We start from the raw sequence: 26,550 nt of genomic DNA on the forward strand, positions 1-26,550 counted from the left end.
TAACAAATTTATTTCAGCATGAGCTTTCGTGGGCTACAGCTCACTTCTTTGGATGCATCGAAAGCTCATGCTGAAATAAATTTGTTAGTCTCTAAGGTGCCACAAGTACTCCTGTTCTTTTTATAATTAGATCGGACACTTTGACAAATGTCCTTAGTTTGCAGCGATGGTTTCCAAATTTTTTTCTTTTGAATTAACATTTTGAAATGCTAATCTGCAACAGTGGGACAAATTCGTACTGATGCAAACCCACTAAAATGAATGGAATTGCATCAGGAATGAACTTAACCTTGCCCTGAATGCTTTAAGTCCAGTAGCATAATGCCATTTCCCTCGCTAAATATAGCCTGTCACATACAGCATTGGTAACAGCACATATTTGGAGGTCTCAGTCTTCTGCAGGTCATCTGTAATAATTATGCAAGGTAAAAGGGTATTTTTAACATTACTTTTGGCACCACCCTATCTCTAAGTAACAAAACATTTTGTGAGATATAATATAACACAAGTGTTAACTTACTATAATTGTGATTTGTCAGACTTTCAGATGAATAGGGATAAAAACTCACAAGAGAATAATAAAAAAGCAGGTTTTATCAGTTTGGCTGATAATGCAGTTCTGTTGGTTTGTGTGGCAGCATTTCCAATTACAGCCCTCTAGTTTATGGACTCCAAAGTCTGTCCAGAATTAGAAAGAAGGTATTAACAGAAAAAGATTAAAGGTTCATGATTGGGAATGACAATCTCCTTATGACGTTATAGGTGACATGACAACATGAAATAGTGAAGCAGCTTGTGAAAGTGCTTAGTTAATAACATAAAGAGAGGAGATTTCGCTTTGCCAAATAAACAATGTTGCAACTGAAAAACACACACACACACACACACACACACAGAGCGTATTAGGGTTTTTATACTTCCTTTTTCCATAGTCTTTTTCATTTTGTGTAGAAAAGTAAAATTTATAAGAACTATCAAAATATACACAATGAAACATAACCTACTTTCCTATATATCAAATGATGCTATTCAAGGTCCTCTATTCCATAATTACAGGACAAGTAGGTCTTATCAGTAATACGGCACACACAGGTTCCCAGAGTCAGTGCTGTCAGTGCTCTTTCTTCTGAAATGTCCAACTGAATAAAACAAAGGATATACCGACAAAGTGTTATATATGTGTATGTTATGTCCTAGGATAACATAATAGGTAGCCCATTAGGGAAAAGACCCACTAGCAGTAAACATACACAGTAGATATTGCTTTATTTTAAAAGGTGACTTACAAAGGAAAGAAAATGGGTTTGTATTATTTTCTGTGTCTATATGCTGTATAAAGCAAACCTGAATGGTTTTGATTTTCTTTATTTCTTCTTTTTTTTCTGCCTTTTTTTTTTAAACATTAGAAATTCAGATCTGTCTACCCTATATTTTCCTGAGAATCTGTGGACAACTGGAGAAGTAGTAGGTTTATGATATCAGAAATACTATACAAGTGAAACCTAATTACTTGAGAGGGAAAGTGATTTTTATTCAGTCTGTTTAAAAATCCTGTTGTTATTGTTATCACCTATTTAATACAAATGCCCGAGAACCACTTGGGAGAAAAGACATCTTTGTCAGAAATTCAACAACCCACCTCTTCAACTGAGGAGTAAGAAAGCTCAAAATCCACATTTCTGAGACCTCTAACAAGTCATCCCACAAACCCAGTAAGAACAAGACTTGATATTCCTGATATTTCTAAGGTAAAAACCAAGCAATAATAAAAATCAGACATATGAAAACGGGATCCTTTCAAGATCTCTTTATATCATAATTAGGGCTGTCAAGCAATTGAAAAAATTAATCGTGATTAATCGTGCGATTAATCGCACTGTTAACAATAATAGAATACCATTTATTTTAATATTTTTGGATGTTTTCTACATTTTCAAATATATTGATTTCAATTACAACACAGAATACAAAGTGTACAGTGCTCACTTTATATTTATTTTTATTACAAGTATATGCACTGTAAAAAAACAAAAGAAATAGCATTTTTTCAATTAACCTAATACAAGTACTGTAGTACAATCTCGTTATCATGAAAGTTGAAACTTACAAATATACAGTTATGTACAAAAAAAACTGCATTCAAAAATAAAACAAAGTCCACTCAGTCCTACTTCTTGTTCAGCCAGTAGCTCAGACAAACGTGTTTGTTTACATTTGCAGGAGATAATGTCCACTGCTTATTTACAATGTCACCTGAAAGTGAGAACAGGCATTCTCATGGGACCGTTGTAGCCGGCATCGCAGGATATTTACCTGCCAGATGTGCTAAAGATTGATATGTCCTTTCATGCTTCAACCACCATTCCAGGGGACATGCGTCCATGCTGATGACGGTTCTGCTCAATAACAATCCGAGCAGTGCAGACAGACGCACGTTCATTTTCATTATCTGAGTTAGATGCCACGAGCAGATTTTCTTTCTTGGTGGTTCAGGTTCTGTAGTTTCCACATCGGAGTGTTGCTCTTTTAAGACTTCTGAAAGCATGCTCAACACCTCATCCCTCTCAGATTTTGGAAGGCACTTCAGATTTTTAGATCTTGGGTTGAGTGCTGTAGCTATCTTTAGAAATCTCACATTGGTACCTTCTTTGCGTTTTGTCAAATCTGCAGAGAAAGTGTCCTTAAAATGAACATGTGAGACTGCTATAACATGAAATATATGGCAGAATGCAGGTCAAACAGAGCAGGGGAGATGCAATTCCCACCCCCACCCCCAAAGGAGTTCAGTCACAAATTTAATTAATGCATTATTTTTTTAATGAGTGTTATCAGCATGGAAGCACATCCTCTGGAATGGTGGCTAAAGCATGAAGGGGCATACGAATATTTAGTATATTTGGCACACAAATACCTTGCAATCCCAGCTACAAAAGTGCCATGCAAATGCCTCTTCTCACTTTTAGGTGACATTGTAAATAAGAAGAGGGCAGCATTAGCTCCTGTAAATGTAAACAAACTTGTTTGTTATAGCAATTGGCTGAACAAGAAGTAGGACAGAGTGGACTTGTAGGCGCTGAAGTTTTACATTGTTTTGTTTTTGAGTGCAGTTATATAACAAAAAATCTACATTTGTAAGTTGCACTTTCACGACAAAGATTGTACTACAGTACTTATATGAGGTGAATTGAAAAATACTATTTCTTTTATCATTTTTACAGTGCAAATATTGTAATAAAAAATAATATGCACTTTGATTTCCAATTACAACACAGAATATAATATGTAGGAAAATGTAGAAAACGTTCAAAATATTTAATACATTTCAATTGGTATACTATTGTTTAACAGTGTGATTAAAACTGTGATTAATCATGATTAATTTTTTAAATCGCGATTAATTTTTTTGAGTTAATCATGGGAGTTAACTGTGATTAATCGACAGCCCTAATCATAATTAGGAGTGGGGAAAAGTACAAAGTCATTTTTTTCTTCTGCATGTCACCTGAATGTAGAGCTGCTGAAGGAATGCTGGTTGAAAGCCCTGGAGATGGAAGTTTCTATTTATCCCCAAAATAAATATAGCACAGGTAGTTTCTTAATAATTTATTTTAATTTTTGTCATTCCTTCATCATCTGGGAGGAAGGAATGAGCAGATGGATGAGCAGAAGTAGATGACATTGGAGCACAGGTTAGTTGTGGAAGGCTAGACAAAAAAGTTTTTTGAGGAGGAAAGTGGGGGTGCTTACGGGACATCCACATTAGCAAAAACTGAATGTGTTTTTCACTATCACTGAGCAGGGTTAGTAAAAATGCCAGAGCCCTTTGTACACTAGGACTTCCATTAATGTTACCATTGGGGAAGCTTCACTTACAGTGGATTGCCAGATATGAATTTAGCTAGTATAGACAAGGTTTTAATGCCGAGGAAAAGGACGGCTAATGTGCTGGACTACATATTTTAAAATGTGATTGTATATTGTATGTAATCACATCAGTACATTTATTTTCTTTAATGCTCAATTTCTTTATAGGTTCTTCTTGGATTGTTCTCACTGCAGACAGCGAAGGCTTTGTTCCATTAATGTTCAAAGCAAAGCAAGAGATAATCATAAGGGATGGAAGTGACAGTTCAGAAGTCTGTGGAAGTCACTCCTGCAAAAACAGCATGTCTATACAACCACCAAACAGTGTGACATAATTTCAGGATGAAGAATGTGAATGCCCTTCTGTTATGAGACAATAAAAAAAGACATTCTGCAGTATCAAACTGCGTGACTAGAAAACTGTCTCCCATATATTCAGTGCGTTGAAACTGTAATACATGTGGCATAGTTCCACAGTAGTTAGATCCTATCTGGGCTTCCATGGTCCCTTCTGCAGGATCAGCTCTAGATTCATGTCTGTTTCATCTGACACTCATAAGGCTTGTAGCAGGTTTTGAGCAGTGGCTGAGGAAAGATGGTTTTTCTGTAGCTGGTACTTTAATTCTGTTCAAGATATTCTTGGAGTGGCAAGTTAAAATCATGTGATGAAAATAATGGCTAAATATCAAGAGTGGGTGGGGCAACTCAGCAGTAACAGGTACACCTTTTCCACTAAAAGCTAATGTTACTGAAGGAAATTTTTTAAGTTCATTTCTGTTTATTATCATACACAGAAAGCAATCACTTTTTTTAACGTGGCAAGAGTTTGCTGCTCCAGTGGCTCCTAGGGAAACTTGCAGCATTTTGGAGAAATACATAATTTTTATGTGAAGACACATGACTGTTAAAAGAGCTATGTCAGTATCTCATCTGCCATGAGGATTTGTATAGCGGAACCTAGGAAAACAACTATTTAGCATGCAATAAAGTGGGGGAAAAGGGTGAAGCAAGGATCAAAGACATTTGAAGACACTACATAATACAGGCACATCCTGGGAGCAGATGGACACATTTGTGGGAGCTCAAACTATAATGATTATGAGGATGAGAGAAGGAACAACAAAGGAATTGAATAAACTCTCACTGTTTTTCCAGGAGGTAGGGAGGGAAGGGCAAAGTGTTACAGTCCATCCTGTGTATGGCTCCTGCTTCTCCTACTGGGTATACACTGACAGAAAGTATGGAGAGACATACCTGTTTCATCCTTTCCGCTAAAGGAATGAAGGATGAATTTTTATGTAATCTTTTTCCAACACATTTTAGTCCTTAAATTTGTTATAAACATTTATCTTCACAGTCTGAATTTTTGTCTCTGAATATCTCTGCAAAGTGTTTTCCCTGCACCTTGGGAATCCTGGTAACATTGTTTATATAGCAGACATATGGTAAAATCTATGTGATAAACCGCATTTATCATACAACTCATTTCACTTGCACTCTCCCCATAAATGAATCTCCTCCTGGGACTTAATCTAACGTTCCACAGTACTGAGCAATAAAAGACGTGTTTCTTTCTATTCCCCCAAAGTGTGGGATTTCTCTTCCAAACTTACATAGGCCCATTGCTCAAGATGGGCAATAATCAGTCTTCTACCAAGGAAAGGTTTAAGGTTCAATATCACATATCAGGGCCAGCAATGGAAGCTTTAAACCATCAGTTTAAAGCAAGAATTTCTCTACCCCTTTCCCAATGGCATATGGCTAATACTGGTAGGTCACAAGATCTTGGACCTTAAAATCCCAGCATTGCTAGGGGAAAAAAGTATGTAAAAATAATTTTAGGTACTTTTTAGAAGTTTTTAAAATGTGGCCTCTCCAAGACCAATATCATTGGACTCTTATACTAAGGGAGCCTCAGCCCCTTAACACTGGGTAAAAGGGCCAGAGCAGCATACAGGGCTCTAAAAATCTGAAATTGAGCTGGGGGGCCAATTCCTTGAGAGGCTGAGGACTCTTCACAAGCCCTGGTGTAGGAGATGTGTTGGGTGTGGGGCTGGAAGCAGGGTGACCAGACAGCAAGTGTGAAAAATCAGGACGGGGTGGGGTAATAGGAGCCTATATAAAAAAAAGACCCACAAATCAGGACTGTCCCTATAAAATCGGGACTTCTGATCACCCTAGCTGGAAGCAGGAAGTGTGTGTCAACAGCAGGGCTGTAGCATGCAGCCCTGTGGAAATTCCAGGCGGCAGTGCAGTCCACAGGGCAGCCCAGGGAGGCAGCTGTAACTTAGACAGGCTCCCTAATTTATACCAGGGGCCACTCCACCCCCCAGAAAAACCAGGGGTCAAGAGGACACAAAGATGGTTTAAAGCCACCTTAGCAGCACCCATTCCCTCTGTGCTGCACCTCTTAGAATAGCAGTATCATCGTAGCACTGCCAGAAAAGGGTGATCTTACTCCATGCATGCACTGGAGAGGTACTGTGCTATTATCGCTCCTGGGCAAATACTGGCTACTGTTATGCTGAATAGAATGAACAAGACAGTGGATGAAATGTTACAAGAATCATAGAATATCAGGGTTGGAAGTGACCTCAGGAGATCATCTAGTCCAACTCCCTGCTCAAAGCAGGACCAATCCCTGGACAGATTTTTACCCCAGTTCCCTAAATGGTCCCCTCAAGGATTGAGCTCACAACACTGGGTTTAGCAGGCCAATGCTCAAACCACTGAGCTATCCCTAGATTCCAGCCATGTATCTCATGTTGCGAACAGATACTCGCTCTTCAACAGATCAGCAAAGCTACTGTTTGGCAAAACCAGGGCTGCCCAGAGGGGGGGCAAGTGGGGCGATTTGCCCCACGAGAATATAGTATTCTATAGTATTGCAACTTTTTTTTTTATGGAAGGGGCCCCCGAAATTGCTTTGCCTCAGGCCCCCTGAATCCTCTGGGCAGCCCTGGGTACAATCCCATCTTAATCAACTTTAAGAAGGCACAAGATAGTGTCCACAGGGAGACACTGTGGAATATTGCTAGCAGTTATGGGATACCAGACAAGCTGATCAACATAATAAGGAGTTGATATGATGGAAGCAGATGTGCAGTAAGATCAGATAACTGGGCTGGGTGAGTGATTCAATATTATAACTGGAGTTAGACAAGGGTGTGTGTTATCACCAAGCCTTTTTGCATTAGCAATAGCCTGTGTGATGAGCAACAAAAAGTGTAAAATGGGGTAGGGGAGATAAGTTACATGATCTTGGCTTTGCCAACAACATTGCTTTACTAAGTACGGCGGGGAATGGAATTATTGCCCTTATGTCAGAGAGAGAAGAGCAAGCAGCCAAATTTGGATTGAAAGTAAATGCAGATAAAACCAAGATTATGAAGATAGGAAACTGGACAAAGGATGCAAAGGTGTATGTGAATGGATAAGAAATCGAAGGGGTAGAAGAGTTCTGTAACCGGGAAGTGTGATGACATTTGAAGGTGGCTAAGATAAAGATGTTCATATGAGATTAGGAAAAGCAAACACTGCTTTTGAAAGGATTAACAACATCTGGTTAAACAGAGGTCTCCACACCAAACTAAAGGTCAAATTATACCATGTAATTCTACTGAGCATGCTGTATGGAGCAAAGACATGGCCAATGACAGTGGCTAACAAAAAAAGATTGGAGGCTGGCTGTAATGGGAGCCCTCACCCCTGGAGTTCCCCCTGGCAGTGCAGTGCCAGCATTGCATCCCTGCCTCAGTTTCCCCTGAAGGAGGGTTTTAATAAATCCAATAAAGCTTATATCTTGAACAGCAGGATCTAGTTTATTCTACCCCAAAGGCAGAACATCACACAAATAGGCCTCCTCCTCACCGTGTCTATCTGCAGGGAGGAGGGGCTGAGTAACCCTTAGTAAACCTAAAATGTAGCATTGACACAGTGCAGTCCTCCAGTGTAGTTAGACCATAACAGATGTTACTCAAGTTGAACATATGAGCTGCTTTTCCATTACCTCACACAACAGAGCACTGCACACACGCAGGGTTGTGGATTAGTGATTTTGTGCCTTTGATTTTTTACCAACCTGAGGTCATTCCACAATGTCTGTGTTAAATCCAGATTCACTTTGCTGAGATTTACTTTTCCCCTGGTGTTACCATCTATTAGAGAATTGCCAGTATCTTGCTGTTATTGACATTTGGATACGCTTACTGCAATACAACCTCTTTTTGCAGGTAGCCAAAATTGTCCTTGAACTTTATGTCTCCACTATTATTTGACACATACGTATCAGCAGCCAGGTATGATCAAATGTTTGGTGGCATGCGGTGCCAATACTTCAGTATTGGCACAGAAAGACTTCCTGCAGAGGAGATGACATTTGCAATGTTATGAAAACTTGCCACCGAAAACCATCAGTGCCTGACAACCTATGTCCTTTGGCAAGGATCCATCCAACTTGTCAGCAGACACCATGCTATCTTAACAGACGAGAGTGTATGCAGCCAAGAAAGGAATATATCTCTGTGTAATACTAGACAGAAAACTGATTCATAGCTCCAGAAAAAAAGGCAAACCAGAATTTCACATTAGAGACCCCAATCATTTCCTTTAAATCAGGGGTCGGCAACCTTTCAGAAGTGGTATGCTGAATCTTCATTTATTCACACTAATTTAAGGTTTCGTGTGCCAGTAATACATTTTAACGTTTTTGGAAGGTCTTTCTATAAGTCTTTAATATATAACTAAACTATTGTTTTATGTAAAGTAAATAAGATTTTTAAAATGTTTAAGAAACTTCATTTAAAATTAAATTAAAATGTAGAGCCCCCAGACCAGCGGCCAGGACCCAGGCAGTGTGAGTGCCACTGAAAATCAGCTCACGTGCCGCCTTCAGCACGTGTGCCATAGGTTGGCTACCCCTGCTTTAAATCAAACTAATACTTAAACATTTACAAACAGGAAAAACATTAATGGTTTGTAAGAAGGCAACATACTAAGAGAATGTAACGTCCTATGGAGAGATTTGTGATAATTTTGTTAATTTTCAGAAGAAAAGGAATGAAAATTTGGACATGATAAAAGGCTCTAGCCATATAACTTAATTTTAGCCTTCTGCAATGATTACTTTTCACAATAGGACAATCCTTTTGTTACAAACCGTTCACTCTTTAGAGACTAACAAATTTATTTGGGCATAAGCTTTCATGGGCTAAAACCCACTTCATCTGATGCATGAAGTCAGTGCTAACGGGGCCAATTCAATCATTGACCCCCACACCTGGTAAGGCAACTCCCATCTTTTTATGTGCTGTAATATATGCACCTGCCTACTGTATTTTTCACTCCAAGCATCTGATTAAGTGGGTTTTAGCCTATGAAAGCATATGCCGAAATAAATGTGTTAGTCTCTAAGGTGCCACAAGGACTCCTCGTTGTTTTTGCTGATACAGACTAACACGGCCACCCCTCTGAAACCTGTTTGCTCTTTGTTTCATATATTTCTGAGTTTTGGGAAAGTGGCTTGTAACTCTTTGTTCAGTTGCTCTGAAACATAAAAGAACCCTCTTAGAATTCTATGATCGTCTCTCTGAAACACAAGGGTTCAAGTCTTGGCTGCTAACCAATCAGCAGGTGTTCTTAAATTTACATACAAGTATTGTTGTGCTGTGAGGTACTGGTGACTGCATCAACCTCTTTGAGATTGGGTGTGAGCACACCCTTCAATTAACATAACTATGAAGAGAATCACAAGCCCCACAGCTGAGAAAAAAGCGGTTATGAAAAATGTGAACCCACCAGGTAGTTTTGAACACAATGGCTGGAGTGGAGGAGTTTTGTTGAGTATCGTTTGGGCAAGCGTGCGCACGAGTACGAGGGACAGAAGAACGAGAGAGACTTAGGGCCTGAGCAAAAAAGCCAAGCAAGCAGCCTGTAAGTATGGTGAGATCCTGGAGAACTCTAGCGAGAGATCGAGGTCGGAGGTGATGGCTGAACAAAGCATCAGGCTGTAAGCTAAGAAACTGTTCCTTTTGGTTTTGGTCCCTCCTGTGTTTGGAAGATGACTTTGTAAGTAAACAAGATTGCATCAAAGAAAACACCAGACTCCATCAGCAATTTCTACTCCCAACCGGGACATGCCCAGGGACCCAAACTTTGACTAGTCGCAGGAGTCAAGAAGGGATAACAGTATATCTAATGTACCCATCACTGTTATGTTCCCTATGTGGCACTTCCAGCCCAGCTTCATGTCCAAAATTATTTTCACTGAATTAATAATATAAACAAATAAAAGCAAGCCTAATGATACTAAGTTTTAACATTTTTTCCAAACAGCCTGTATTTGGGGCCTAAACTACCTGACAGTGCCCCTGTAAACTCTCCCCTCAGATGTAATGGCAGCCACTCCCTCCGGGAGCCCTAGTGTGGAACCATAGTTAGATTTCTGCCTCTGTTTCCCAAGTTCAATGCAGTTTGTATACAGCCTTCAAGGAGGAGGGGTAGTTTATGGCATGGTATGTAAACAAGTCTTTTCCTGTGGTATGGTAAGTAAACAAGCTTTCTTCTGCTGTAAGTCCTCAGGCTTCTCCACAGCCTGCAGCTTTGCAGTCTCTCCCCTGTTAATTCAGGGTATCTCCCAAGCCTTCCTGCCTGGAGAGATTTATAGTCTCTCTCCTTTGGTGCTTTCTCTCTTTGTGTTCTGGGCACAGTTCCTTTCCCCAGAAGACACCACTGGAAATAGCTTCCTACCCAGCTTCCCCAAGGAGTTCTCTCCACAAGAGCTTCCTCTCTCTATTCTGGGCTCCTGCCTGAGCCCTCATAACCCTTTATAAGACCCTGGCTTTAACTAATTAACTACCACCCAGCTACTTATCCAATTAACCATCCACAGGTGGATCTGGGTTGGTTCATTCTCTTTAGTGGAGCCTGTCACAGGGAGGCTGGGAGCCTGAACCATGACACAGGGTAGACTATAATGATAACTTGAAAATGCACCTGATTTATGAGGTAATAACCATATCCTGGATAATAAGCTCAATAAAAATAATTATGATGACGTTAACAGGAATCACTCAAGTTATTATTATGCTGAAATTTTAAACATCCAATTTTACAACAAAAGTGAAGAAAAAATATGTACAAATCATAAAACGGGAGTAGGTACCTGTAGTGTGGTACTTTAAAAAATGTTAAATAACCTTTTTATTCTCTCCTTCCCCTCTATTCCTTCCTTGATTACCTCTCTCCTGCCCCTCCCCTGGGATCTCATCTATAACTTCTCCTTTCCCCAACCTTTTTTCTTCCCTACAGGTCAACAAATTTATGATCGTTATTGTGGGAACCACAACTTTGTTAAATTACAGGTATTGAGGGATGAGTGGAAGGCTAGAGCCAATGTCAAAATTCCCATTGACTGAATGTGAAAGAGATTATTATTATTTATCAAAGACAAAATGTGTGCTAGGACTGAGCCTGAACATGGAAAATGAATTCCACTGTTTTTGTTTTTTAAACAGTATTTTAATTGCCCCATTTTTTCCTTCTCTTTCATGTAAATCTTGGGGATTTTCAGCATCAGCTGAAGGTCAGGAGAAACTGAAGCATCATCTATGTTGTTGGCAAACAGATTAAAAATTCTGAAGAGACGAACCAAGAGGAGCAGAGAGATTTGCTTATTTGCACTACAATTGTTAAGAAATAACCATAGTGATTATGCAAATCACTGCTGTCTGACTGGCTAACAATGGCTGCCAGCCAATCAGAGTACAGGCATTCACATACTGTACTGTAATTGTGAAATAACCATTCAGTGGTTATGCAAATAATATACTCATAACCGAATCCAGGGAATTGCATAACTGAGAAACAATGTTGTTATTAACTATATAGCATCTCAGCACTCCGGGAGGCTAAGACAATTCCATTTCAGTGTATTGATTTACATCTGATTTAATTTCAATTGTAAATATATTATAATGTTTGTTATGGCATATGATAATGTGTATACCAGTTTAAATATTTTATAATGATTATGTTAAATATTTTATAATGTTTGTTTTGTGGAATCTTTGATTCATCTATGTATGACTTTGTTTTGCAGTTCTACATATAAGATATTGTACATGTTAAAAAAATAAAAATATTTTAAACTTTTAAACTGAATACTCATATAATTGTAGATATAAGAAGAAGAAAAAAGAAATACCTAATATGAAGACATCTACTGGCACACAGTTAAAATGAGGTCTCCCAGCCTGAAGAAACAAAATGTTTTAAAACCTTAATTTCTGAATATTATCATTAACATTCAATCTAAGGATACATCAAACCTTTGTTTTGGAGAATACAGGTATGCAAATTATCTAAGCACAATTCACTGTAAGGTTACAGAAATATGATTGTACTCATGAATTAGTTTTTCTCTCAACAAACTGATATTGACAAATAAAGCCCCCTAGTGGCTAAACACTATGTTAAATATACGGGAAAAAACAGTACAGTAGAAATCTCTTAAATGCCTAGTGCTAAGAAACTTGCTAGGCTAGCTACTCTTCCTGTTTAAACAAGTTAGCAAAAGTTTTCTTATTAATCAATGGCTTGAAAACACCCATTAGTCCTCAAACTGCATCAGTATCAATCTCACAAAACCATAAATTTTATACATTCTACTCTATTCTGTTCAGGTTCTTATGACACTGTGGTATCTCGGCACCTTTCAGAGCTAAAACATAAACAAAGGGACTAGCATGTCTCAAATGGGTTTTTTCTCCATTCCTCCCGTCCTGAGGAGAGATGGAAGAAATTAATGCATCTACTTAATTTCCTGTTCATTTCTGTGCCAGGATTGTTCTCAATTGTTCATCTACAAATGTTTTGTCCTCTCTATTTTTAAAGGTGACCTGCAAAGGGGAAAACAAAATGGAGTTTGTGCCCTTTTTGATGGTTTATGATAACCTGAAAAGTTGTGGGGGTCTATGTGTGTTTATGGAGAGGCAGGATATAGAGGATATTTGAGGTTTCCGATTTTTTTTAACATTAGAAATTTATTTACTCACCTCAAGACTGGTTTATTGTAACTTACAGTATCTAGGGCCTGGTCTACACTGGGGGGGGGCGGGGTTCGAACTAAGGTATGCAAGTTCAGCTACGCGAATAGCGTAGCTGAACTCAAAGTACCTTAGTTCGAAGTACTTACCCGTCCTCACGGCGCGGGATCAAAGTCCGTGGCTCCCACGTCGACTCCGCCACCGCCGTTCGCGGTGGTGGAGTTCCAGAGTCGACGGGAGCGCGTTCGGAGTTCGATATATCGCGTCTAGATGAGACGCGATATATCGAACTCTGAGAAGTCGATCGCTACCTGTCGATCCGGGCGGGTAGTATGGACGTACCCTTGGTCTGAAAGCTGCAGCAATGAAGAATCTCTATTTCGTGCAAAATACAGTAGCCCAACTCACTCCTTTGCTCCAATCCTTCCACGGCTCTTAGTCTACTTCCATTGCCAGTTCTCAGCTATGGAATGAGCTTGCAGAGGAGATCAGACTGGAGTTTGACCAGTTTCAAGTTGCACCGCAAGACCTTGCTGTTTGAGAAATCTTTTCCACCATAGCCATATTAAGGGGAGGAGGAAACCCTCTTCCCTGCATTCATCTTGATCACTCCTGCTGATCTCAGCTAAGCAATATGTCAGAAGGAAACAGGTGATATGTCAGGTAAGAAGCACCCAGGCTATTTTGAGCTTTCTAAGACAGAAATAACACCTTCTACTCCATCCAGTTGCCAATAGATTGTCATAGATAAAGTTTAAGGCCAGAAAGGACCATTAGATCATTTAGTTTGACAACCATTAAATTTCACACAGTTACCCCTGTAGTGAGCCCAATAACTCGTGTTTGGCTAAAGTCTTCCAAAAAAAGGCATCGAGTCTTGACTGGAAGACATCCAGAAATGGAGAATCCATCACTTCTCATGGTAATTTGTTCTAATGGTTAATCATGGTCACTTTTAGAAATTTGTGCCTTATTTCCAATTTGAATTTGTCTGGCTTCAGCTTTCAGCCATTGGTTCTTGTCATGCCGTACTCCATAAGGTAAAGTGCCCTTTAGTATCCAGTATTTTCTCCCTGTATTTACACACTGTAATGAAGTCACTTCTTGATCTTCTTTTTGATTAACTAAACAGATTGAACTCTTTAAGTCTCTCATTGAAAGGCATTTTCTCCAGTCCTCAAGTCGTTTTTGTGGCTCTTTTCTGCACCCTCTCCAATTTTTCAACATAGTTTTTAAGTTGTGGACACGAGAAGTGTACACAGTAATCCAGTTTTGGTCCCACAGGTAAAATCACTTCCCTACTCCCACAGGTATACACAGGTAAAATCACCTCCCTACTCACTATTGCCATTTATACATTGAAGCATCACATAGGCCCTTTTTGCCACAGCATCACACTGGCTGGCAAATGATGGTGTTGCTTGTCCACTATGATTCCTAAATCCTTTTCAGAGTTGCTGCTTTCCAGTATACAGTCCTGCATTCTGTAGGTATCACATGCATTCCTTGTTCCTAGATGCAGAGCCATCCCTTGGGTATGACAAATCGGGGTGACCGCCCTGGGCCCTGCTCTTTGGGGGGCCCCACAGGAGAGGGTGGAGAGGTGAGGCAGGTGGATGAGCAGGGTGAGGAGGCAAATGGCAGGTGGTCGGGGGGACGAGGATGAGCCCCCCTACCAGAACATCCCCTCCCCCCAGCACCTCCCACTCCCTCTCAGCGCCTACCACAGATCAGATGTTTCGCCCACAGCGTCAGGAGGCGCTGGGGGGAGGGGAGAGGAGCGAGGGCTCAGCGCGCTCAGGGGAGGGGGTGGAAGTGAGTGGGGAAGAGGTGGGCAGGAAGAGGCAGGGAAGAGGCCGGGCAGGGATGGAGCAGGGGTGGGCCTTGTGGGAAGGGGTGGAGTGAGGGTGGGGCTTGGGCGTAGCCAGGTGGGAGCACCCCCCTGGCAGATTAGAAACTCAGCACCTATGTCCTGGGCCCTGCACTCCCCCAAGGGATGGCCCTGCCTAGATGTATAATTTTGCCTTTTGTTAGATCCCTTTTGTTAGAATGAGCCCATTTTACCAAGTGCTCCAGATTGCATTGTATGATTCCACTGTCCTCATTATTTACCCCTCCACCAAACTTTGTATCTCCCTATATTTATCAGCAGTGATGTTATATGTACTTCCAGATCATTGATGAAAATGGTGATCACTGTAGAGCCCCACTAGGAACACTACCATTCAATAATGATCTGTAATCTGTCAGCCAGTTTTAATCCATTTAACATGTGCTTTCTAGATAATGTATAGTGTTAAGTTTTTAATCAGAATGTTCTGCAATTCTAAGTCAAACACTTTACAAAGTCTAAGGATATTACACCTACATAGTTACTTTTATCAACCAAACTTGTAATCTCTTGAAAAAATGAAAGCACATTCATTTGACAAGACCTAGTTTCCATAAACCATGCTGACTGGTTTTAATTATATGCCTAACCTTTAATTCATTATTAATTGAATCCTCGTTCAACTTTTCCATTACCTTCCCTGAGTTGGATGTTAGGCTAAACGGCCTATACTTATCTAGATCATTCTGCTTGCCACTTTTAAATATTGGCACAACATTAGCAGTCTGCCACTCCCCTGGTATATCCTTGGTATTCCAAGATTTATTAAAAATTAACATCTGTGGGCCTGAGATCTCCTCAGCCAGCTCTTTTAGGACACTTGGGTGCAAGTTATCCAGGCCTGCTAATTTAAAAATGTTTATCCATAGTCAATCTGGTTTAACATCTTCCTCACTTGCTAATAGACTGGAAAATATTTTGTCATGTGATAGAAGAACATCATTCTGCCTCTTTCCAAATACGGACCAAAAATAGTTATTGAACATGTCTGCCCTTTCAGCATCATTATTAATAATTTTACCATCTCCACCTAGTAATGGGCCCATACCATTCCTAGGATTTCTTTTATTCTTTATATACTTTAAAAAATCCTCCTTATTGTCCTGAGCTTTGCCAGCCATGGATTATTCACTAATATCTCTGGCATCCCTTACCAATTGTCTACATTTTGTAACTTCTAATTTGTATTAATTGATATTTTTGCACTTTTCCATTTGTTATATATTGCTTTTTTTTCTAACTGTGGCCTTCACTTTGCCATTGAACCAGGATAGATTTTTAGTCAAAGTTGTCCTATTTCTTGGTTGTGGAATCATGGCTTTTTGGCTATGTAAACTTTTGTTTAAATATTCCCAATATTCATTCACATTTTTTTGTCTAAAATCTTCATCCTAGTCAATTTTGCTCATAATTTTCCTCATCTTGGGGAAAGTAGCTCTTTTGAAGCAATAAATGATTACTGGTTTGGCCTGTCCTTTGTTTTATCATATTGAATGTAACCAGGTCACAGTCACTAGCCTTTGGGAAACCACCAACTTTTAGTCCAATGATTAATTCATTTTTATCCATCATAATGAGGTCCAAAATAGTTACCTCATGGTAGGCACAATACCTTTTGTTTTAGAAAATTATCATCTATAATTTTTAGACGTGCTAATAATGTTCTATTACTAGCTGTATGAGGCCTCTGGCATATGCCTTCCTCCCAAGCTGAAGAGCCACATATTAACACTATTTTTCTTTCCACACATTACAGACAGGTGCTTAAGGAGTAACTCATTCTGTTATCTAGTTTGATTTGGTGGTAACAGACCCCCACCAGAACACTCTCCTCGGCTGTTACCACATCGATCCATATGCATTCCAGATCCTGGGGTTCTGAGTTATCAGTAACTCTAAAACAAGTAATATTGTCTTTAATGTAGAGTGCCACTCTTTCACCCTTTACCTACTTTCTGTTTCCTAAACATGGTATAACCAGTAATGTTAACATCCCAATCATGCAACTCATCCCATCAGGTTTCAATAATGCCAATTGTACCAAATTTCTTCTCATCAATGAGAATTTCCAATTTGTCTTCCTTGTTACTCAGACTTCTAGCATTGGTATAGCATTTCTTCTCTTCACATTATTTGCCATGTTGTTTCACTTTGTTCTCGATATGCTGAGTTTGTAACACATTTGCCTTCTTAGTATCCTCCTTTTCTGTTGCGAATTTAAGACCTTTTTATGTCTGCCAGCACAGATCCCAAAGCAAAGGTGTAACATGCTTCTGGCAAATTACTTAGCAATCAAGTTGCCACATTTTGGATTTGTTCAGGTTTCAAAAGGCTGTAAAGTGTATTCTCTAGACCAGTGGTTCTTAAACTAGGGCTGCCGCTTGTTCAGGCCAGGCCGGTTTGTTCACCTGCCGTGTCCACAGGTTTGGCCGATCGCGGCTCCCACTGCCGAGGTTCACCGCTCCAGGACAATGGGGGCTGCGGGAAGCGGCACGGGCTGAGGGACGTGCTGGCCGCCCTTCCTGCAGACCCCATTGGCCTGGAGCAGCGAACCGCGGCCAGTAGGAGCCGCAATCAGCCAAACCTGCGGACGTGGCAGGTAAACAAACTGGCCCGGCCCACCAGAGGCTTTCCCTGAACAAGCAACGGCCCTAGTTTGAGAACCACTGCTCTAGACTGCATTGAAGCAGTCCACTCAAGAGATGACAAAGTTGCAAGGTTTACAACTGCAGGAAGTATGGGTAAGACTTAAGTGTCTTTGTAGAGACCTAAAATGTCTCTATATAAGTACACCTCTACCCTGATATAACACGACCTGATATAACACAAATTCTGATATAACGTGGTAAAGCAGTGCTCGGGGGAGGGGGGGCTGTGCATGCTGGCAGATCAAAGCAAGTTCGATATCATATGATTTCACCTATAACATGGTAAGATTTTTTGGCTCCCGAGGACAGCGTTATATTGAGGTAGAGGTGTATTATGTAATATTATGACTGAGGATTCAGAACCAAAGATGCTGCATTCCTTATATTCCCCACTTTGAGTTAAAGGGGATCCAAAAACAGGGAGAAATAAATCAGGTGTCTGTCCTTTTTTGCACTTTTATCGTGTGTGAGATGCAATAACAGAGTCCTGACGTTGTGTTCAACCCCCAATACCGCACCACCAAGGCCTTCGTGCAGGGACCCTCAGTGTCCTCCTCTCGACGCAGCCCGTGAAGGGACAGGCGGTGGCGAGGGCAGGCGCCTCGGCAGGGGAAGAGTGATTCGGGGCTAGGGCTGCTCAGCACATGGAAGGCTGCTACCCCATGGCCAGGCACCACCCTGGGCTCTGGCACCATCCCCCAGGGGCAGGCAGGTCCCTAGGGCGGGAACTTCAGGAGAGGAGGCCTGGCCAGGCCCAGCAGCCTGGAGGCTGTTGTTTGTGGGATGCAGGGTACTCCCGCCCCGCCCCTTTCAGGAGCCAGGGGGCGGGTTACTGACTCCGGCTCCGCCCCTATGAGTCTACTGGGGGTTGCGGGCTGGTGGGGGAAGCCACGCGCCCGCCCCGTTGCATTCTGGGCGCTGTAGTTTTCCACGACGAGGAGTCCGTTACTAGATCACAGAGCGTCACGCAGGAGGCTAGAGTGCCGCTAGGGGGCATAGAAACGACGACGGGTGGGGTAGAGCGTCTACGAGCCCCGAGGCGAGAGACCTGGCGCTACGGCTCAGTCCCACTCCGGCCGGGGCTGGGACCTCGGTCTGCGGGGGCCAGCGCGAGCCAGCGCCGCCATTTCACCCGCTGGGAGCGGGGCCCAGCAGCCGCTCGGGTAAGAGGAGCCGCTGGCGGGCAGGTGCCCCGATGTCCGACCGGTCCCAGGATGCGGCGTGAGCGCGCGGGGGCGGGGGAAGGAAGGAGCGAGGAGGAAAACGGGATAATGGGCCTGCGTGAGAGGGGAAGGGAAAGCAGTGCGGGCGGGCCCGCGAAGGGGTGGGGAACAGAAGCCGGGCGGGCGGAGAAAGGAGCGTGGGCGGGCTGGACAGTGTAGGCGTGTAGTTCTGGGTGGGAGGGGCCAGGAGAGACCCCGCCTACTGCCTGCCCACCCCCTGCTGTGGGGAGGGTCAGGGGGGCTACGAATCTGTCCCTGCCAACTCCCCCTGATGCCGCAAGGGATGTAGCTGGGCGGAGTGGGGGTGGCCTGCTTCAGGGTACAGCCGGGCAGCCAGTAGCCCCACGCTGCAGTACCAGGGTGAGGGGTGTATCTCACTCAGCACGTGGGCTCTGTCACCACCGCCCCAGCACCTACAGTCTGAGAAAGCGCTTGTGGGAAAGAAGCTTCCTCACTAGCAGACAGCTCGTTCCCAAGATAATAACAGTGCCTCATTGTAGGCACATGGACCAGGATTCTTGCGGTAGGACAGGGAAGGTGTGTTATTGCCTGCTGTTCACAGATGCATGGGGAAATGGAGGCAGAGAGATGTAAAGATTGACACTGTCAAACATAACAAAGAGTCCTTGTGGCACCTTAGAGACTAACATTTATTTGGGCATAAGCTTTCGTTGGCTAGAACCCACTTCATCAGATGCATGGAGTGAAAAATACAGGAGCAGGTATAAATACATGGAAGGATGGGGGTTGCTTTACCAAGTGTGAGGTCAGTCTACCGAGCTAAATCAATTAACAGCAGGATACCAAGGGAGGAAAAATAACTTTTGAAGTCATAAGAGAGTGACCCATTACAGACAGTTGACAAGAAGGTGTGAGTAACAGCAGGGAGAAATTAGTATTGGGGAAATTAAGTTTCGGTTTTGTAATGACCCAACCACTCCTAGTCTTTATTGAGGCCTAAATTTATATTAGGTGGGAGATCACTGTGCAGCTCCCCCGGGACACAGACTCAGCAGACTGCATGCATCCAATGAAGTGGGTTTTAGCCCACGAAAGCTGATGCTCAAATAAATTGGTTAGTTTCTAAGGTGCCACAAGTACTCCTCGTTCTTTTTGCTGATACAGACTAACACAGCTACCATTCTGAGACTCAGCAGTGAGGCCACACCCAACCGTGATACACCGTAAGGACCAGGCCTGCCTCAGAAACACCCCAGGGCCCTTCCCCTCTGTGCCAGGTGCATCAGGTGTGGGTAGACAGACTCAGCAAGCCAGGATCCAGATGTGGAGGGGCTTAGTGTGAGGGGACCCAGATGTAGGTTGAAAGGGTTCTGTGCAGGGCAGTGTGGGTGCGGGCAGCTCAGTGGGGGTATCTGAGTGCAGGAGAATCTGGATTCACAGGAGCTTGTTGGGTGGTTCTGGGTGCAATGGTAATGGGACTCTGCAAGGGGTCCAAGTCAAGGTGGTTTGGGTTCAGAGGGTGAGGGTCTGCGGGAGGGTCTCGGACTGAGGGGGGTCTGGATGCACGGGAGTTGAGCTAATGTGGGAGCAGCTCCGTGTACAGGAATCCCTCCCCCTGCAGCTGAGGAGTGATAGGTGTAGGAAGCACGGTGGGGGAAGGGAGTTTGCAGAGCTTCCTTCAGCTGGGGGAGAAATCTGGGGGTGGGTCTCACCTGGCCCTGGATGCCATGCAAGGGAAGAGAAAGTCCCATTTTCCCCAACTCAGCCAGGACTAGCAGCTGAGCCAGGCGCAGGGAAGGAGCCACCAGCCGAGTCTTCCACAGTCCTGCCTTCTGATCAACAGTGATTTACCTCTCTGCTGGCTGCCCTGGGCCCCTAAAACATACTGCTGGGAGGATTGCATGACCACTTTTCTTCCCTGTCAGAAAGTCATTTTTCTGCGGGGAAGCAAAGAAATCTGCAGGGGACATAAATTCTGCGCATGCACAGTGGCGCAGAATTCCCCCAGGAGTATTTAGGTTCCTGACTTTAGGCTTCCACATTTAAAAATGCTGATCTAAGTTACTTACTCAGGGCTACAGTCAGAGCTGGGAGTAGAGTACAGGAGTTCCTAATTCTATGTCTTAATCTGTTGGATTATGCTCATTTTTGAAAGTGGCAAAATAAAATCTCAGTCTGTCTGTATCTTACAATTATACAGTACCATTTATTATGAAGGATGACAGTACAGAGAAGAAAGGGAAGGAGATAAAACAAATGGGCCATTTTTTGTGCTACATTTTTTCAGGGTTATTGATGATAGGTGAAAATTGCTTGTTTACCTTCTGCAACAGTGTGAAATGTCCATATGGTATAGGTGGCTTGTTATATCTGACTGGGTGTTAGCATCTCTCTTGCATGAGGTACCTATCAATATCACCTATCAGAGTTTCCATGTAATTCAGAGTATTTAAGAATGAGCAGCTAGCAGTTTTGGTCTTACTGGTTAACGATGGTCACTTAGCAAGACTGATGGGCCGTGTGTAGGCCGCAAGTTGCCCACCACTGGTCTAAGGCCTGGTCTTCACTAAAAAATTATGTTGGTTTAACTACTTTGGTCAGTTGTGTGACAAATGCACACCCCTGAGCAGAGTAGTTAAGCCAACCTAAGTCCTTTTGTAGACAGTGCTAGGTTGACGGAAGAATTCTTCTGTTGACTTAGCTACTACCTTTCGGGGAGCTGGATTACCTATGCTGATGAGAGAATCCTTCGTATCGGCATAGGTAGTATCTACATTGAAGCGCTACAGTGGCACAGCTGTGCCGCTGTAGCGTTTTAAATGTAGACAAGCCCTAGGAATACTGTGTAACAAATCATTAAGGTCCCAGTGTTCCCTCTACATTGGGTGGCCCTAAGTAGAAGAGTGGTGCAAAATGGGGGAGCACCAGCTTCATGGCATGCTGTCCTAAAGCTACACTCTGGTAGATCTTTCTGATAGTCTTTGGGAGCTTGCTGGTAACGTGGTTTTAACTCTTCTTGTTTCTACTTAGTAAATATACCATCAGATTATAAATAAAATACATTATTTTCCTGACTGACCCCGCTCTAGTTAAACAATGGGCAATTATACTCTTTTTAACCTCTGAGGAAGAAGCAAAGCAGGCTTCCTTTGGCTGTCTGACTTGCAGGGGAACTCACAGTGTAGGAAGAGAATTGTGCAGGCTGGAAAAACCCTGGTCAGGAGGGAGATGCGGGTCTCCATCCAGGAGAGGTGAAGACTGGGGGCTGGAAGCCTGAGAGCGAGTGGCCTTGCTGGACCACAGAAGGGTAATACAGGTGCAGTTGCCCTGAACTGTGACGCGTGGAGTTTAGTGAGAATATCAACAGTGCCCCCAGGACAGATAATATACTAGAAAATGTACTGAAAGGAACAATGCTGCATTGGCCCGATGATATACGTTAGATGACTTAGTGGTTTTTTCCCCATCTCCGACTTACCTGATTCAATATAATGCATTTAACTGCGGAGTTGTGATCAAAGTCTCTAGACTAATGTATCACTTGTTTTTAATAATTACAGATGCCTCTCACTAGAAAAAATGGACCTGGGAAAAGGAAAACTTCTGAGAACTGGCCTTAATGCTTTGTATCAGGCAATCCACCCTGTGCATGGTATTGCCTGGACGGATGGGAAGCAAGTGATACTGACTGCTTTACACCTTCACAATGGAGAACCAAAGTTTGGTGACTCAAGTGTTATTGGTCAGTTTGAACATGTTCATGGACTTTACTGGGGCCCATATGCTACAGACACCACGACTCTGCTTGCTGTTCAGCATAAAAAGCACATCACTATTTGGCAGCTGAACTATAACATCTCACAAAAGAATAAACTCTTAGTTTCTCAGGTTTGTGAAACTGGTGAGCCATTTCCAGTGCTTCCCCAGGGATGTGTGTGGCATCCAAAGAAAGAGATCTTGGCTGTGCTTACTACACGGGATGCCTCAGTCTTACACTCGGTTCGTCGCAACAACTCCAGAATTAAAGCTGATATAAAAGGTAGTGGTCTCATCCACTGCGCTTGTTGGACTAAGGAAGGCAATCGCTTAGTAGTTGCTATAGGCAGTGCCCTTCATTCCTATATATGGGATGATGCTCAGAAAACTTTAAATGCTTGTGTGTTTTGCCCCGTATTTGATGTGGGAGGCTACATCTGTGCTGTAGAAGCTACTTTGGATTCCCAAGTTGCTGTTGCTACTGAGCTTCCATTAGATAAGATCTGTAGCTTAAATTCAGGTATTGCATTTGAAGTCCCAGCTGGTGGTGAAACAAATTCTTTTCCTTCACCGTCTACCATAATATGTGGTGATGAAGAGTTCTCCATAGATGTGGGGGGGAAATCACTAGACTCAGAAAAATCTGTGCCCATTGTTTCAGTACCATCTCCTTCATCAGCTCCTGTGGATCTAACCCATATCCTTTCTAGCAAACAAAGACTTAGTTCCAGTCCTCTTATCCATCTCAGGCACAAGGACTACCTAACAGGAAGCGGCCAGGACTCTTCACACCTGATCTTGGTGACTTTTGAAAGAAAGGTTACCACTACCAGAAAAGTCAGCATCCCAGGCATTCTGGTCCCCGACATAATGGCTTTTGATCATAAAACTCATACTGTGTCAGTAGCCTCCAATACTTGTAACATTATTTTGGTCTATTCTTTGACTTCATCCCATTTACCCAATATTCAACAAATTCAGCTTGAGAAAAGTGAAAGACCAAAGGGCTTATGCTTCCTGACCGATAAATTGTTATTGATTTTAGTTGGAAAGCAGAAATTCACTGACCCTGCATTTCTGCCATCTTCAAGGTCAGACAAGTATGTCATCCGTTTGATGATCAAAGAAATAATATTTGAAGAGGGTTCTTCAGCATCTGCAGGAACTAGTGGTAACTCCAGTTTGAATGCCTTTTTGAACATACCTGTGAAAAAAGAGCCACCAGAAATTCTCTATACAGAAGTTCATCCTCTAAGCAGCGGACTCCTGATACCAGGTCATGGTATTATTCAATCTCCTAGTAGCAGAAGAAAACTTATTGAAGAAATTAGAAGCCCTACTTATGAGCAACACCTGTTGTCAAGTGTGAGAGACGTCGAAGAAAGAAAGATTTCCATGGATTTTCCTCCAGCTCTGGAAACTTTGGACGTTGAACCAATTAATCGATCATTGGCCCTGCATGGGCTTAGAACACCTACTGCATTTCCTAACAGACCAGCATCTCCAAAAGGGCAGGCGGATGTAGTTCCAGAAATTTCAAATTCTCCTAAAAATAACATTCTGCTAGATGAAAAAGAAGCAAGTTATTTATCTAAGAACATAGAAAAATTATGTGGCAATTTTACAGAAGTACAGCATCACCTTTCTGAGCTAACAGAACTTCTAAAATCCAGGAAAAAATGTCTTCCAGCATACCCATCTTCTCAGGAGCCCTCTTTTATTAACATCACTTATCAGGTAAGTTTAATGCTGAAAGCTCAGTGTAAAATCTGTTTGTGGCCATATATTTTAAGATTATAGGTATCTTTAAAATGTATAGCTCTGCAAGAGTCTTGTTCCAGATTATGCCCAGTAAGGCCCCAATCCTGCAAACAGTTATTCATGTGCTGAACTTTACACGTGAGAAATCCCATTACGTTCAGTTGGGTTTAATTAGTGTCTTAATTTCTATGTGGTATAATAAGGATTGGGGCTTTAATTCCTATGCAGAAGAGATGTTTTATCAGCTTGTATACCAGTCCCTATCTATGGTCATGGTGCTAACAGAATTGTCTATTGTCAGATTTTGCTGATATGAAATTTAAAAAAATTAAAATATTTGATATCATGAGATTTTAAACTAAAAATATTGCCATTTCACAAGTATATTGCTTCATTGTTTTTCATCCATACTTTATTTTCATCACTGGTGCACGTAGTGAACATAGGGCCATATTTTAAAAAAGAAGTGAAGATAATGTTATAGTTTTGCTATTAATAGGGTTCAATTTATGCCAACAATGGTTCCATTATTCTGCAGATTTTAAACAGTGTAAATTGTATGATTTCCCTATTAATGAGTGTCTGCTACTCACTACCCCCATCATCTTACTTATGCTCATATCCTACAGCCAGATCCAGGCCCCTGCACCTTTGTGGATTCCCATTTACTTCAGTGCATGGGTCCACATATACCTATTCAGTTACAGGATCAGGGCCTTCTGATGAAGTTCTATTAAGTTCTAGTGCTCTTTCCATATTTAAAAAGAAATGCTTTTCATATCTAAAAATTCTAGGCAATTAAACCTACTCCCATGGATGGCAACTTTTAGTCGCTACCCTTATTAAATTTTTAAGAGTTTAAACAATTGTTGGGATCCAAAACCAAAGATTTACTTTATCTATCTGAAATTGAAATCTAACCAGTTGAGTTGTACCTATGCAAAGGGTTGCACAACTTTAACTAAGTATACAATGTGTCCTGTAGATCCTTCTTCACATATAATTTTGTGAGAAGGAAAGAACTTAGTTTGCCCTTCAGATCACAGGTTTAGTGTGAAACCTAACAGTTAGAAAATATAACTTTTTACCAGTACAATGAGAATATTTACTATGGAAATCATTGACACAATAAACATGGATCACCACACTATCATGTTTACAGTCAATTGCTACTCAGATTCATCCTAACCTAAGCTATCTGAGCACTGCCAGATTGCAGATTTAAGGAACGCCAACAATGAAGGAATGATTTTTTTTTTCTTCTTTCCTGTTCCCCGACCCCAAGCAATGAAGTGGCTTTGTGGGGCAGTGGTAGCTAGATAAACAACTCCTGTGCACCTCCAGGCTCCCCCATGAAATGTAACTGAACTGTTTTTTCAGTATGAGTCCTTCGACAGCACAGAAGAGAGGATAGGATTCACCTTGTAATGTTTGCCCTGACAGAGACATTAAGGGTTCTCAAGGAATTCTTATAAGTGCTCTGGCTATTTTATGTAGGATAAAATTACATTCACTCACAGTACATAGCCTTGATAATGACTTATCTTCTGGGTAGATTTAAAAACCCATTCACCTGACACGTTCTGAAGACTGTATTTGGGCAGTGGTACTTATAGGTAGACTAGACTACATTCAGTCTTAGAGAGTGCAGGGCGAGGGGGGTTTACAAACAGAAATAAATTCATGAGCTTTTAAAAAAGTCAGTGAAAACAATTGTTTGGGTTTAAACATTTTTCCGCTATGGTATGTGCTACACAAACCTTGCTGCATTTGAAGAAGAAAGGGAAACTAACTGTAAATAAAGTCAGTTTAGTTACAAAAAGGCATAAATTGAAAGTTGCCAATAAACAAATATTAACAAAAACAGCAACAAAAAATGGGGCTAAGTGAGGATGAACTCTTACCACTGGTTCCATGTCAGCCATGTGGCATGATCTCTCATCCTCCAGCCACACGCACACTAACCTTATATTGTAGTTACTTTGCTACCATTGCTCACTGATGTTTTCATCATAAGTAAAGGGATTTCAGACCGTAACCCTGGCAAACTAGTTGGTACAGACAAATGTAGTAGTTGATTTTTGCAAGTGGTATTATTGTTGAAAACAAATCTGTGCGATGGTGTTTTGATGAAACTGTCATATTTTAATAGCTCTGTAACTAAAACACACTCAGCTATATCTAATAGTTTCTTCCTTGTATCTACAGAAGCAGCTTTCTGGAAGTGGGGTAGATGAAAGGCGAGCTGTTATTCTGTGTGATGGTAAACTCCGTCTAAGTATAGTTCAGCAGATTTTCAGTCTCTCTCTTGTTGAAATGCAACATGGTAAGTTCTGTTCATCCAATACAATGAAGTTCAGATATGTGACATTCTCAATTTGCATTAGCAACAAATATAGTCT

At 41.8% G+C, this 26,550-nt stretch overlaps 2 protein-coding genes across 4 annotated transcripts in view; one reads left to right on the forward strand and one right to left on the reverse strand.

Annotated features, from left to right (window-relative positions):
* The window catches only part of FKBP1B (FKBP prolyl isomerase 1B), a 96,953-nt gene extending 82,303 nt beyond the window's left edge, over positions 1-14,650 (reverse strand). Inside the window, exons 1-2 of the mRNA XM_045011331.1 lie at positions 14,633-14,650; positions 12,068-12,116 (exon numbers count right to left, since the gene is read on the reverse strand). The gene's annotated coding sequence lies outside the window, so the exon portion shown is untranslated. The remainder of the gene's footprint in view (positions 1-12,067; positions 12,117-14,632) is intronic.
* LOC123367232 (WD repeat and coiled coil containing) overlaps positions 11,702-26,550 on the forward strand; it is a 21,057-nt gene continuing 6,208 nt past the window's right edge. Inside the window, exons 1-4 of one of the 3 annotated variants that reach the window (XM_045011327.1) lie at positions 11,702-11,792; positions 12,042-12,211; positions 22,192-24,124; positions 26,357-26,474. In XM_045011327.1, the coding sequence (XP_044867262.1) occupies positions 22,211-24,124; positions 26,357-26,474 (2,032 nt within the window). In that variant the 5' untranslated portion in view covers positions 11,702-11,792; positions 12,042-12,211; positions 22,192-22,210. Of the gene's footprint in view, positions 11,793-12,041; positions 12,212-18,382; positions 18,611-19,007; positions 19,208-22,191; positions 24,125-26,356; positions 26,475-26,550 lie in introns of those variants that run through there. The other 2 variants (XM_045011326.1, XM_045011328.1) reach the window with 2 other exon arrangements.

This window comes from Mauremys mutica, chromosome 3, assembly GCF_020497125.1.
Source record: "Mauremys mutica isolate MM-2020 ecotype Southern chromosome 3, ASM2049712v1, whole genome shotgun sequence".
Classification (NCBI taxonomy): Eukaryota; Metazoa; Chordata; order Testudines; family Geoemydidae; genus Mauremys; species Mauremys mutica.